Consider the following 15,146-nt stretch of genomic DNA (forward strand, 5'->3'; position numbering starts at 1 on the left):
TCCATTATGGTCTCAGAAAATACATGGGATAATTCCAGTTTTTTTGAATTTGTTGAGACTTGATTTGTGTCCTAATATGTGGTCTGTCCTGGAGAATGATCCACGTGCTGATGAGAAGAATGAATATTCTGAGGATGTTGGATGGAATATTCTGTAGATATCTGCCAAGTCCAATTGGTCTAGAGTATTGTTTAGATCTGTGTTTCTCTGCTGATTCTCTGCCTGGATGATCTGTCCAGTATTGACAGTGGGGTGTTCAGGTCCCCTGTTATTATGGTATTAGTGTCTATTTCCTTCTTTAGGTCTAATAGAGTTTGTTTTATAAATCTGGCTGCTCCAACATTGGGTGCATACATATTTATGATTGTTATGTCTTCTTGATGCATCAGTCCTTTTATCATTATGTAGTGACCCTCAGTGTCTCTTTTTATGGTGTTTAGTTTAATGTCTATTTTGTCTGGTATGAGAATAGCTATTCCAGCTCGTTTTTCTTTTCTGTTTGCTTGGAAGATCTTTTTCCATCCTTTCACTCTTAATCTATGTGAGTCTTTATGGGTGAGGTGAGTCTCTTGTAGGCAGCATATAGTTGGGTCAATCTTTCTTATCCAGTCAGCCAATCTGTGTCTTTTGATTGGGGAATTTAAACCCATTACATTAAGAGTTGTTATTGAGAGGTGTTGATTTATTCCTAGCATTTAATTATTTTTATGATTTTCTTCAGTGATATTTGTTCCTTGCTTTCTGCTTTGCTATTTGTTTTCTGTGTTTGTTGGTTCCTGAGGTTGCCGCTAATGATTTTCTTCGTTTGTTTTCTTTTCATGATTGTCATTTTTATTATAGTAGTGGGTTTTTATTTTACTTGGATTGTTATGGCAGTGGTAATTATCTTCCAGGATCCAATCCCAATACTCCCTTGAGAATTACTTGTAAGGGTGGTCGTGTGGTGATGAACTCCCGCAGTTTTTGTTTGTCTGAGAAATATACTATTTGCCCTTCATTTCGGAAGGACAGCCTTGCAGGGTAGAGTATTCTTGGCTGGCAATCTTTGTCTTTTAGTATTTTGAATATATCATCCCATTCCCTTCTAGCCTTTAGGGTTTGTGCTGAGAAGTCTGACATTAACCTGATTGGAGCTCCCTTATAGGTGATTTGACACTTCTCTCTTGCAGCTTTCAAGAGTCTCTCTTTGTCCTTGAGTTTGGTCATTTTGACTATAATATGCCTTGGTGAAGCCCTTTTTGGGTTGAATACGTTTGGAGATCGTTGAGCTTCTTGGATCTGTAGATCTGTGATTTTTCTTATGTCTGGGAAGTTTTCTGCCACTATTTTGCTGAATATGTTTTCAATACAATCACTTTTTTCCTCCCCTTCTGAAATACCCATGATTCGGATATTTGAGCACTTAAGGTTGTCTATGGGACGGTACCATAGGGTGTGTGATCTCTTTTGAGCCTCCACTTCCCGTGTAGAACTTCTCTCTGTTCCATGCGCTCTGGCTCTGGGTGCTGGATCACGCAGTGGCGGCCCCTCAGGATATGTGTTTTCTGCTGAGTCTCTGCCTCCCCATCCGGACGCATAAGGGCTTATTCTGAAAAGCTCCATATCTAATAGTTTGGGAGCCTGAGAAGATGAAAATCCAGGGAGCATATCTGGTGAAGGTCTTGGTGGTGGCAACAGTGACTCAGGGGTCTCTCACATGGTGGAACAGTGGCCTGTCATTATATTGCACTATAATTTAATCAGTCTCCTCTTGGAGAACATTAAGTTATTTCACTTTTTCACCATTGTAAAACATGCTGTCATAATCTGTGTCTATGTATTTATGGGCATTTCCAGGGTTGTTTCTGTAGGAGTTAGTGGGTGAATAGGATGCACTTGTTCCGGTTTACACCCTCGGACGGTACGTACCTCCTCCTACTGTTCCTTTTCATATCTGGCAGTAGGATAGGTGGAAAGGGTATTTAATTTTAATTTTCAGTTATATTTATAATAGTAAGGCTGCACAATTGTTAATGGATTTGTTATATATCTTCTTTTGGTAATTGTCAATGTCCTTTGTTCATTTTTTTATTAGTGTTGTAACTTTTTTCATTATTTATTTATGACTCATTCACACATTAATGATATTGCTCCTTTATCTTATATGATGCAAATGTTTTTCTCAATTCATTGTTTTTGTTTATTATTTATTTAATACAAACTTTTCAAATTTTACATGTGTTTTAAATGTTTATAAATCAGGTCCTTCTCATCTTTTCCTTTATAGTATCTGCATTTGATATGCTCTTAGAAAATCTTTGTCACCCTATAAGATATAAACAGTCACTGATTTCTTCTTCTAATACTTGAAGGGTTTGTTTTTTACTTGTCTTTAATCTATATTACTTATAATATAGATTATATTTAGGTATATGATACGTGAGGGAAGGCTCTAACTTAACTTTTTCTCCATACTCTTCTACTGTTTCTTTTTCTTTTTTTTTTTTTTTTTGTCTTTTTTGTCTTTTTCCGTGTCCGGCAACGGATCGCAACCCTCAGTGTTGCCCCTGTACCGGACCAGGGACCGGCAACGGGATCGCAACCCTTGGCGTTGCTCCCGCGCCTCGCTCAGCCAGTGAGCGGGAACCGGTTTGTATGTGGGATCCGAACCCTCGGGCGGGAGCGCCGCCGCGCTTCCCAAGTGGCGCACTATCCAGTGCGCCACCGGGCCGGCCCTTTCAAAACACTCTTATGTGCTGAATTCTTGTATATACTTTGGGTCTGTTTGTGGATTTCCTGTTCTCTTCCACCAACTATCTATCTTCCTCTCTCATGCCCATGATATTTTAAATATTGTATCTGTTATTCATTTTACTATCTATAAGAGTGATTCCTGTTAATAATTTTCTTTTTCAAATTTTTCATGGCTAGTCTCACACGAATATTCCTCACATGAACTTAGAATCTTTTTTGTCAAGTTCTGCAAAAGTGTTGGGATTTTTATGAGCTCATAAAATTTAGATGTTGATTAGAGAGAATCAACATCTTTATGAGGTTGCTTTCCTGTCTAGGAGCAAGATATATCTTCTTTTCTTCAGATTTTTTTGGGAGGCTTCTCAGCAAAGTTTTCTTCATGTAGATTTTGCACATATCTTATTAAATTTATTCCTAGATTTTTGTTGTCATTGTTGCTATTATTGAGTGTTCATCCCCACTCTCCTCTTATATTTTCTACCCATTAGAGTTGGTATAGAGAAAAGCAATTAAGTGATTTATTTTGTTAATTGTCTTACACTTTCTGATGGTATTTTAGCTCATTTTCTTGGGTTTTCTAAGTACATGGTTGTATTATAAACGCATAATAATCTTGCTGACTTCTTTCCAATAGTTGTACCCTTTATTTTCTTGTGATTGTTAGGCACTTTCAGGACAATGTTAATAATTACGAGAATGTCTATCTGTGACTTGTTTCTGGTGTCTGGGATGTCATCATTGAGCACAGTCCTGGCTGTTGTGCTGGTTTAAGATGGTGTACTTTGCCTTTGAGGGGCGATGGTAGTGGGGCATCACAGCCCTCTTAGTGGCTCTGGTCTTATAGGGGGCAGGAGGGTCTGCATGGTCACTTACTTTGTATTCCTGTGAATTAACAGATCATAAAAACTGTAGAAAACTTGGAAAATAAGACAAATATAAAGAACAAAACAACCATGCCCAGAGATAGCCATTGTGATTGTACACATTTCCTTTTTCATATAAAAGGCCAGAATTTTAGGCCGGCCTGTGGCTCACTCAGGAGAGTGTGGTGCTGATAACACCAAGGCCATGGGTTCAGATCCCATATAGGGATGGCTGGTTGGCTCACTGGGTGAGCGTGGTGCTGACAACACCAAGTCAAGGGTTAAGATCCCCTTACCGGTCATCTTTAAAAAAATATATATAATAAATAAATAAAAATAAAAGGCCAGAATTTCTGCCACTAACTAAAGAAAGAAAAAGTCAGAAGTTAAAATAACATTGCCAAAGAACTATTAGACTAAACTGATTTAATCGATAAAAGATTTGGTTAATGTGGTAAATTTTATTAAAACACTGTTTTCAATCTTTATTAACCTGTGCCCTTAGCAATAACCAATAACTAAATGCGTTCCTGTAGTGAATATTATGAAAACATTTTTTTGTTTTTTTAAAAAACAAAAATTACATAATATTGAATAATTTTAGCCTCAATCCCAAGACTAAGAAGTCTAAGGGTAGCTCTTTATTTTTTTATGTACTGGAGTTCTAGTCATGCATGATTCATTCCATTAGCAATTTATTGAACCTTTTCTTATATCTCAGGTGCTCTTCTAGGCACTGTGGAGTCGACAGTGAGCAAAACAGAATTCCTGTGGAGTTATGTGGAACTCTAAATAAGATTCCTTGAGCAGGAAGGCACTAGTATGATACATGGACATTAATAGGCCAAGTCACCAGTGGCAGAGAAGAGAGCTGGGAGGCCAACGCCAGCAAAAAGGTGCCCAGTGAATGCTTCATGAGGGATCCATCCAGAGACTGTGATGCTGGAGTAGTGGTTTCATTTGTCAGTGTTTTGAGTGAGGCTCTTATTCTTCAATTTCTACATGTCTTATTGAATGCCTATTTCAGCCTCCTGAGGTGGCATGGTCCTGCCCCAATAATCCATGCAGTGGCTTGTGATCAAGACTCAGTTATTGGAGTAACAGGTATGCAAACCAAACCTAGGAGATTTCATATAGGCTCAGTTTTCTCACAAGAAATTATTCTGCTGCCTACAGCATTGTGAAAGAGTTGGAAACAGTGTTATCAAGACTAAGTGCCAATTTGCTCATTTCACTTTTGAAAAATTTGCCTCAAAGTTTGAACAATGAAAGCCTCCAATTAAGAGAGCAGTATATGAGTCCAGTACAGATCCTCTGAATGGATAAATGGATGGAAATCCGTACATTTCTGATTTGGTTGAAGTTACCAGCCCTTGCTGGTACTAACTTGTGAATAGCTGACAGAGAATATGTTTTCACTTGGTAGCCTAAATGACAATGTATGCAAAAGTAATGGTCACCAGTACTGCTGGTTTATTGCAATGATGTCTGCATTAGTATGTGGTCCATGATAGGCAAGAAAACACTAATAGCTACTGATTTCTACAGCAGGTATTTATATCACTGGTACCCAAGCTCAGCCACGTCAGTGCAGACTTCAGATTCTCCAACTTCTAACAAAAACACAAGGGGAAACATGTTGCTATTCAAGAGTATGTAAAATAATTAGGAAAAAAAAATACATGAATGTGTATCTGTAATTTATTAGAAGCTTTATGACAAGAAAATTATCTGACTTAAAAAACTTACTAAAATTTTTTTTTTAATTATGGTAAAATTGTGTAAAATCTACCGTCTTAACCATTTTTAAGTGAGTTCAGTAGTGTTAAGTCCATTCACATTGTTGTGCAGCCAGTCTCCACAACTCTTTTTATCTTATGAAACTGAAACTGTGCCCAACAATAACTTGCTATTCTCCTCTTCTTCCAGTCCCTGGCAATCTCTATTCTACTTTCTGTCTCTATGACTTTAGCTACTCTAAGGACCTCATATAAGTGGAATCATACAGTATTTATCTTTTTGTGATTGACTTATTTCACTCAGTGTTGTAGCATTGTCAGAATTTCCTTTTCAGGGCTGAATAATATTCCATTGTATTTACCACATTTTGTTTATCCTTTCACCTGTTGATAGACACTTGGGTTGTTTCCACATTTTGGCTATTGAAAATAGTGCTTCTATGAACATGGGTGTATAAACACATCTTTGAGACTCTGCTTTCAGTTCTTTTGGGCATATACCCAGAAGTGGAATTGCTGGATCATCTGGTAATTCTAATTTAATTTTTTGAGGAACCACGTACTGTTTTCCACAGTGGCTATACCATTTTACATTTCTACCAACAGTGCACAGGGATTCCAATTTTTGCACTTTCTCCCATCACTTGTTATTTTCTTTTTTCTTTTCTTTATAGTAACCATCCTAATGGGTATGAGGTGGTATTTCATTGTGGTTTTGATTTGCACTTCCTTAGTAATTAGTGATGTTGAGCATCTTTTCACATATTATTGATCATTTATATATCTTCTTTGGAGAAATGTCTATTCAAGTCCTTTGCCTATTTTTGAATCTATTCTTTTGTGTGGTTGAGTTATAGGAGTTCTTTTTATATTCTGGATATTAACCCCTTATCAGATACATGATTTGCAAGTATTTTCTCCCATTCCATGGGTTGCCTTTTCACTCCATTGGTTTGTGTCCAATACTCAGAAGTTTTTAATTTGGTGTATTCCAGTCTATTTTTTTCTTTTGCTGCCTGTGCTTTTAAGAAATCATTGCCAATGTCATGAAGATATTCTATGTTTTTTTTTTCTAAGAGTTTTATAGTTCTAGCTCTTACATTTAGGTCTTTGATCCATTTTTGGTTTATTTTCATATGTGATATAAAGTAAGGGTCCAACTTCATTCTTTTGCATGTGGATATCCAGTTTTTCAATCATCATTTGTTGAAAAGACTGTCCATTTCCCATTGAATGGTCTTGGCACCCCTGTCAAAAAATCATTGGACCATATGTATTAATTTGCTAGAGCTGCCATAACAAAGTACCACAGACTGAGTGGCTTGAAGAACAGAAATTTATTTTCTCACAGTACTGGAGGTTAGAAGTCTGAGATTGAGGCGTCAGCAAGTTGGTTTCTTCTGAGGCCTCTCCTTGGCTTGTAGATAGCTGTGTTCTCCCTGTATCTTCCTATGATCTTACCTCTGTGCATGTCTATGTCCTAATATTTTCTTTTTATAGGGACAAAAATTATATTGGATTAGGGCCTCCTGTATGACCTGACTTTACCTTAATTGCCTCTTTATAGGTATTAGCTCCAAATACAGTCACATTCTTAGGTACTAGGGGTTAGGACTTCAGCATGTGATTGGGGGAGGGGTACAATTTAGCCCATAACACAATGTATGCAAGGATTTATTTCTGGGATCTCTTCTATTCTCTTGATCCATATGTCTGTTTTTATGTCAGTACCATACTGTTTTGATTACTGTAGCTTTGTAGTAAGTTTTGAAATTAGAAAGTGTGATTAGTTCTTTTTCAAGATTGTTTTGGTGACTCAGGGTCCCTCAAGATTCCATATGAATTTTAGAATGAATTTTTCTATTTATGCAAAAAATGTTGTTGGGATTTTGATAGGCATTGCATTAAACCTGTAGATTGGGTAGTTCTGTTCTCTTGAGAGTATTAAATTTTCCCAGTACATGAACACAGGATCTTTTCATTTATTTGTGTTTCTTAATTTCTTTCAGTGACATTTTGTAGTTTTTAGTGTACAAGATTTCGCTTTCTTGGTTATTTTAAAGTTATTCTTTTTGATGTTATTATAAATTGAATTGTTTTTTAATTTCCTTTTCAGATTGTTCACTTTTAATGTATAGAAACATAAATGATTGTTGTTTGTCGATTTTGTATTCTCAAGCTTTGCTGAATTTGTTTATTAGTTCTACAAGTTTTGGGGGGATCCCTCATGAAGCATTCATTGGGCATCTTTTTTGCTGGCTTTGGCCTCCCAACCCTCTTCAACATATAATATCATGTTGGCTGCAAACAGAGATAATTTTACTTTTTCCTTTCCAATTTGTATGCCTTTTATTTATTTATTTTTTTCTTGCCTAATTGCTCTGACTGGGAGTTTGCTCTGGAAGTGGCAAAAGTAGTCATTCTTGTCTTGTTCTTGGACTTAGAAGAAAAGCTTCTAATCTTTCACCATTGAGTATGATGTTAGCTGAAGTCTTTTCACATATGGCCTTTTTTATGTTGCCGTAGGGGAACTTAGATTTTTTTTTTTCCTTTTCGAGACCGGCCGCACCGCGCTCAGCCAGTGAGCGCTGTGAGTGAGCCGGTCATCCCTATATAGGATCCGAACCCACGGCAGGAGCACTGCTGCGCTCCCAGCGCCGCACTCTCCCGAGTGCGCCACGGGCTCGGCCCAAGGAACTTAGATTTTTTTTTTTCCTTTTCGAGACCGGCCGCCCCGCGCTCAGCCAGTGAGCGCTGTGAGTGAGCCGGGCCTCCCTATATAGGATCCGAACCCACGGCAGGAGCACTGCTGCGCTCCCAGCGCCGCACTCTCCCGAGTGCGCCACGGGCTCGGCCCAAGGAACTTAGATTTTTAAAGAAGGTCACACTGTTCTTAAGAAGAGGAGAAAACTGTCAAAAAGGTCAATTACCTCACCTGCCCACACTGTTCTAAGCAACATTTTTTAACTTGAATAACAAAAGAAGGTTTAAATAAAAACTTTATTTATAATTTAAAAGTATAAGAGATTGTGTTTGTCCCCAAACATAGGAAAAATTGGTATGATTTTTTAAAATTTATTTTTAATTGTACATATTTGTGGGGATACAGTGTGTTGTTTCAATACATGAATGATTCACTTAGGATAGATAGCATATCCATCACCTAAACATTTATCTTTTCTTTGTGATAATTACTGTCAAGATCTGCTTTTCTAGCTATTAAGAAATATACAACATAATATTATTAGCTATGGTCAGCCTAGAACACCAGTATAAGCTTCCTATCTACCTGTAACTTTGTACCTGATAATTCACCTCTTCCCTGCCTCCCTGACCCCGATCCCCTTTCCCTTCCTGGTAACCATCATTCTACTCTCCACTTACGTAACAATCTCTTTTTCTTTTTTTTTAGATTCCACATAAGTGAGATCATGAGGTATTTGTCTTTCTGTGACTGGCTTACTTCACTTAACATGATGGTCTCCAGTTGCATCCATGTTGCTGCAAATAACAGGATTTCATTTTTATTTTTTTAAATAGCTAAATAGTATTTTAGCATATAATATACCACATTTATTTTATGCATTCATCCGTTGATGGACATTTAGGTTGATTTTATCTTTTGGTTTTTGTGAATAGTGCTGCGGTGAACATAGGAGTGCAGGTGTCTGTTCAATATATTGACCATTTCCTTTGGGTATATATCTGTCAGTGAGATTGCTAGGTCATGAGGTAGTTCCATTTTTAGTTTTTTGAGGAACCTCCATATTGTTTTCCATAATGGCTGTATTAATTTACATTCCCACCAACAATATATGAGAGTTTCCTTTTCTTTATATTCTCGTCAGTGTTTGTTATTTTCTGTCTTATAATAGCCATTTGCATTTCCCTGATGATTAGTGATGTTCAGCATTTTTTCATATACCTGTTGGCCATTTGTATGTCTTCTTTGCGAAATGTTTATTCTGGTCTTTTGCCCCCCCCCCCCTTTTTTTTTTTTTTTTACAGACTAAAATTTAACTTTATTTAGACATACTCAAAACAGAATAGTCGTAAACCAAAAAGAAAAAAAAAAATCAGAATAAAGTGTCACTGCCATTTTGTTTGCAAGAAGGAGTCATGAAATGGAACAAATTACCAGGAAAACATTCAAAGACCATCTCGAAGTAGTTAGGTTACACAATGTTAAGACTGAAATGCCAAAATTAAGTATTATCCCACTTAACCTACAAAAACAAAGGGAGTCAAAAGTTTATCCTGTTTAGTACAAGAATTTTTACATTAAATGTACAGCAATTCATTCCTCAGAAAGTGATACTGGCAACTTTCAGAAAAAAGAAGTTTCCATTATGCAACGACTAGAAAATCTCAAAAACAACTAAGCAGCTATGCTATAGCTCAGTAAGTCCCATTAAAGTATTCTGGGCTAAGTGTACATTTCAGTTTAATTCTGAACTACATTTTGAGTTTTAAAAAGGCAGCAATAATTATATTTTGGTCTTAATTCTAGATGCTTAATATAGTTAAGGCAACAGTTCAAGCATTAAGTGATGGTAGTTAAAATTTAATGACAATCATTACAATCTTTTGCAACCTACATATGCTGTATAATGCTTACATGGAATGAAACCAGTGTTCTTAATTGGTATTTTACACACACACACAGAGAACTTAAAAAAGAAATCTATCAAAAGCAATCATTCTAAATGTACTGTGGTAACATGTTAAAAATGCAAATATACCATAGAACTAAAGTGATATGAACAGCATTACTCATTACCTAGGAGAAAGGTGACTGGTTTTCACATAAAGCTAAGCCTGTATCAGTCATCCTAATCACAATGGCTTGTAAAAGCATCAGGTTTCCAGTAGAGAAACTATTCTAGGAAAGTCAGTAAATCTTTTGAAAGTTTCACATCTGTAAAACCAGGATAAGGCTACAACTGTCTTGAAATGTGAACAAGATATCAGATGATACAGTAAGATTCCCAGCCATAATGTAAGATAGGAAGGTCCTCATGCAGCATATGCTCCCTGGATCTGGGAAAGCTTCATGTGCAAATACAGAAGTTGCCAAAGAAGGAAACTGGAGGAGTTCAGCTACGTTTCCATCATGCCATGACTTTTAGATCTCAGGAATGGTGTGATCCATCAGGCTTTTCATAATGCTTGGTGCCATCCGTTTAATAATATGTTCAAAGATAAAAGCAGGCATGATTGTTATGGTAACTATAGTCCCAGATGTTGACAGTATGTCTGCAATTTGAGAGTCCTTTAATCCAATGACATTCTGTCCATTGACTTCACAGATGTTATGTTCCGTGAGAAGACCATTTCTGGGGCCGAGACCCTGGCGCACTCGGGAGAGTGTGGCGCTGGGAGCGTAGCAGCGCTCCCGCCACGGGTTCGGATCCTATATAGGGATGACCGGTGCGCTCACAGCGCTCACTGGCTGAGTGCCATGCGGCCGGTCTCAAAAAAGGACAAAAAAAAAAAAAAAGACCATTTCTGGCAGCAGAACTATCTTTCACTATGGATGTTATTTTTCCATTTTTAAAGATAAAGCCAACATGTCCAGTACTATCCTTATGCATGGTAGTTGTGCGTTCAAAGGGCCTGTCATGAACGGTCATAGTAATTTTCTCTCCAAAAGCCTGTTTGAGCACCTTGTGTGCTTTATCAGAGCTCCAGCCAGCACAGTTTTCACCATTGATCTGAAGTACTTGGTCCCCAAATCTCAAACCAACCAGCGAGGCTGGAGAATTAGCCTGGACTAGCTGAACAAATATATCATTATCTATTGATTTAAGCCTGAGCCCAATTTTTCCATCTTGATCCTTACACAAAATGACTTCATGAATCCCTTGCTTAATTTCTGCTCTACAAATTCCAACATCATTACCAGTAACAGGAATCACCATATAGTTCATACTGTTAGGTCTTGCTACCAACTGCCCCTGAATTGGTGCTCCAGGGACTATTGCCATATTTGCACATATTTCTTCTTCATTTAAACTCAGGCCCATATATTGGGAGAGCTCCGGATACAGTTTAGGATAGAGATTTCCATCTTGAGAGACAGGTGCAGAAGCTTCTGACAAAACTGCTGGGTTGGTAGGGTTTGCAGAAAAGGCAGTTTGAGCGATTCTGGGACAGCTGCATGTGGCATGGGCCTCAGACTGCTTTTAAAAGTCAAAAGTCTCATATGAGACCAAAAGCAAAAGTCCTTCCAGCTGTGAATGATTCTGGGACAGCTGCATCTGGTATGGACTGCTTCTGCTCATGGCAGAAAGTGGCAGGCAGCCAGCAGGTAGAAGCAGATCACATGGCGAGAGGAAGAGAGAGAGAGAGAGAGAGAGAGAGCGCTTTTGCCCCTTTTTTAATTGGGTTGTTTCGGTTTTTGGCTATTGAGTTGTTTCAGTTTCTTATATATTGGGGGTATTAGCCCCTTGTCAAATGCATAGTTTGCAAATACTTTCTCCCATTCTGTACTTTGTTTCTTTGCTTTGTTGTCTGTACCCTGTGCTGTGCAGAAGCTTTTTAGTTTGATGTAATCCCGTTTGTCTATTTTTGCTTTTGTTACCTTTGCTTTTAAGGTCATATCCACAAAAACTATTGCTGAGACTAATGTCATGGAGCTATGTTTTATTCTAGTAGTTTCATAGTTTTGGGTTCTACATTTAAGTCTTTAATCCATTTTGAGTTGATTTTTGTATACAGAGAGATAAGGGTCTAATTTCATTCTATTGCATGTGGATATCTGGTTTTCCCAGCACTGTTTATTGAAGAGACTGTACTTACCCCATTGTGTGTTCTTGGCACCTTTGTTGAAAGTCACTTGGCTGTGAATATGTCAATTTATTTCTGGGCTCTCTATTCTTTTTTTTTTTTTTTTTTTTCCTGTTTTTAAAAGATGACTGGTAAGGGGATCTTAACCCTTGACTTGGTGTTGTCAGTACCACGCTCTCCCAAGTGAGCTAAACAGCCATCCCTATATAAGGATCCGAACCCATGGCCTTGGTGTTATCAGCACCACACTCTCCCAAGTGAGCCACAGACCAGCCCCTTGGGCTCTCTATTCTGTTTCATTGGTCTATATGTCTGGTTTATTTTTTATTTTATTTTATTTATTTATTTTTTATATGTCTGGTTTATTTTATTTTATTTTATTTTTTACCAACACCTACCATGCTGTTTTGGTTACTGTAGCACTGTAGTCTAGTATATTTTGTAGTCAGGTAATGTGATATGTCAAGCTTTGTTCTTTTTGTTCGAGATTGCTTTGGCTATTCAGGGTCCTTTGTGGTTCCATGCAAATTTTAAGATTTTCTTGTTTTTTCTATTTCTGTGAAGATTGTCATTGGTATTTTGATAGGGGTTGCATTGAATCTGTAGATTGCTTAGGGTAGTATGGATATTTTAACAATAGTCTTCCAGTCCGTGAACATGGGGTATCTTTTCATTTATTTGTGTCTTGTTCATTTTCTTTCATCAGTGTTTTATACTTTATATTGTAGTGATCTTTCACCTCTTGGTTAAATTTATTCCTAAGTGTTTTACTTTTTTTGCAGCTATTGTGAATGGGATTGGGTTTTTTTAATTTGTTTCAAATAGTTCACTACTCGTGTTAGAAATGCTAATGATTTTTGTATATTGATTTTGTACCCTGCACCTTTACTGAATTCATTTGTTAGTTCTAGCAATTTTTTAGTGGAGTCTTAGGCTTTTATATATATATATATATGCTGGAGACCAGCTCTGCAGGATTCGTTGGACCTGAATAGGTGGCGTGGCGTTGGCAAGGAAAGAAAGAGATGGACCACAGATGTCTAGTGCAAGTGTGGACAACGACCACATGAATCTTGCTTTATTTATATTTTTTACTTAACCTTTTACATGATGATTTATCTTTTAATCTAAACATTTATTATTTTATCTCTATAGTAAAAGAAAAATCAGAATGTTCCAAAGCATTCATGCTGTGATAAAAGCACCCTGTCATGCATCAATAGTTTACCCCAAAGCCTGTGGCTTGTGGCCAGGAAACTATAAAATAGCAGCATGCTTGGCATTAGAGAGCGTCAGACTTTTGGTCTGAATCACAATTCTTGACCTTTTAAACTTACACATAAACTTATATTCTAAATTCTTATAAAATCTTACTTATATATAACAATTTAATGTCTTATGTTTATATTTATTATTTTAATTTATGACCAAAATCACAATATATACAAGATAATTTTATATAATGAAACTTGATTATAACGTTCTATTATATTTTATACTACTATTAAAAACAATTATACTATAAACTAATCTAAACAAAATCTATTAATATCAAAAACCTTTTTTAATATTTTTATTATTTTACCTATTCATCTTTATAGTAAACCTTTCCAATTTTTTTACCAATTGACTCTGGGAACAGTACGAGGAACAAAGTAAAAAGTTAAATGATCCTACTCTAACAAAAACGCAATATATCTTATTATTACTAGGGAAACAACATGTTCTTGGTAAATCAAGTGAAACTATGGGAGTGGGGTAAACATTTATTATTTTATCTCTATAGTAAAAGAAAAATCAGAATGTTCCAAAGCATTCATGCTGTGATAAAAGCACCCTGTCATGCATCAATAGTTTACCCCAAAGCCTGTGGCTTGTGGCCAGGAAACTATAAAATAGCAGCATGCTTGGCATTAGAGAGCGTCAGACTTTTGGTCTGAATCACAATTCTTGACCTTTTAAACTTACACATAAACTTATATTCTAAATTCTTATAAAATCTTACTTATATATAACAATTTAATGTCTTATGTTTATATTTATTATTTTAATTTATGACCAAAATCACAATATATACAAGATAATTTTATATAATGAAACTTGATTATAACGTTCTATTATATTTTATACTACTATTAAAAACAATTATACTATAAACTAATCTAAACAAAATCTATTAATATCAAAAACCTTTTTTAATATTTTTATTATTTTACCTATTCATCTTTATAGTAAACCTTTCCAATTTTTTTACCAATTGACTCTGGGAACAGTACGAGGAACAAAGTAAAAAGTTAAATGATCCTACTCTAACAAAAACGCAATATATCTTATTATTACTAGGGAAACAACATGTTCTTGGTAAATCAAGTGAAACTATGGGAGTGGGGAGAAACAAAGAAATCTGTAACTGGTGATGATCAATTAGTTATAAACATTACTGCACCCAGACCCACCGTCTCCCTGGGGGAATGTGGATAGAAATCCAACATAATAACTTCATTCCAGACGTAGAAGAGCATGACCACAGCCACAATGGGTCCATGCACACACCACTAACAAGGAAGATTAATGACAAAATTAAATGGAGCCAACCCATACCGGGAACATGCATCAAAAACACCGTTAGTACTGACAATGCCCTTTAAATAAACCAGTTAATTTTGATGTATTTTAACACGTCCTTTGAGAAACTCCAGGGAATTTCCCAAAGCCATACTAAGCCAAAAGGTTAGGCTGTTAATTCTGGGAAGCCTTGTCAAGCAACCAAAGGTGAACAAACAAGAACTTCTATGGAGCTGTACCACACACATGGGACCCCCTTTTAGCCTGCAGAACAAGGGGTATCAGTCAGGCTCCCATGCCGTTCCCTACAGCAGGATGGCTTATGGCAAGTAGCCATTTAAATCTAATGAGGATAAGGAGTATGAATTCAACCGTGACTTTAGAATAGAAAATAACGAGAGAATGTGCCCACTTCCTGGAGAAGAATACAGTGCTCTACTTCTGGCCCTATGAACTG

General features: G+C 36.7%; 2 protein-coding genes across 3 annotated transcripts in view; one reads left to right on the forward strand and one right to left on the reverse strand.

The window, feature by feature from the left end:
- PTPN23 (protein tyrosine phosphatase, non-receptor type 23) overlaps nt 1-15,146 on the forward strand; it is a 60,184-nt gene that overhangs the window by 24,470 nt on the left and 20,568 nt on the right. The gene's annotated exons all lie outside the window — the stretch shown is intronic.
- Nucleotides 10,429-15,146, reverse strand: part of LOC103590032 (syntenin-1) — a 10,069-nt gene continuing 5,351 nt past the window's right edge. Inside the window, exons 2-3 of the mRNA XM_008572149.1 lie at nt 10,839-11,491; nt 10,429-10,693 (exon numbers count right to left, since the gene is read on the reverse strand). Coding sequence (XP_008570371.1) covers nt 10,461-10,693; nt 10,839-11,491 — 886 coding nt within the window. The 3' untranslated portion in view covers nt 10,429-10,460. The remainder of the gene's footprint in view (nt 10,694-10,838; nt 11,492-15,146) is intronic.

This window comes from Galeopterus variegatus, unplaced genomic scaffold (genome assembly GCF_000696425.1).
Source record: "Galeopterus variegatus unplaced genomic scaffold, G_variegatus-3.0.2 Scaffold757, whole genome shotgun sequence".
NCBI classification, from domain to species: domain Eukaryota; kingdom Metazoa; phylum Chordata; class Mammalia; order Dermoptera; family Cynocephalidae; genus Galeopterus; species Galeopterus variegatus.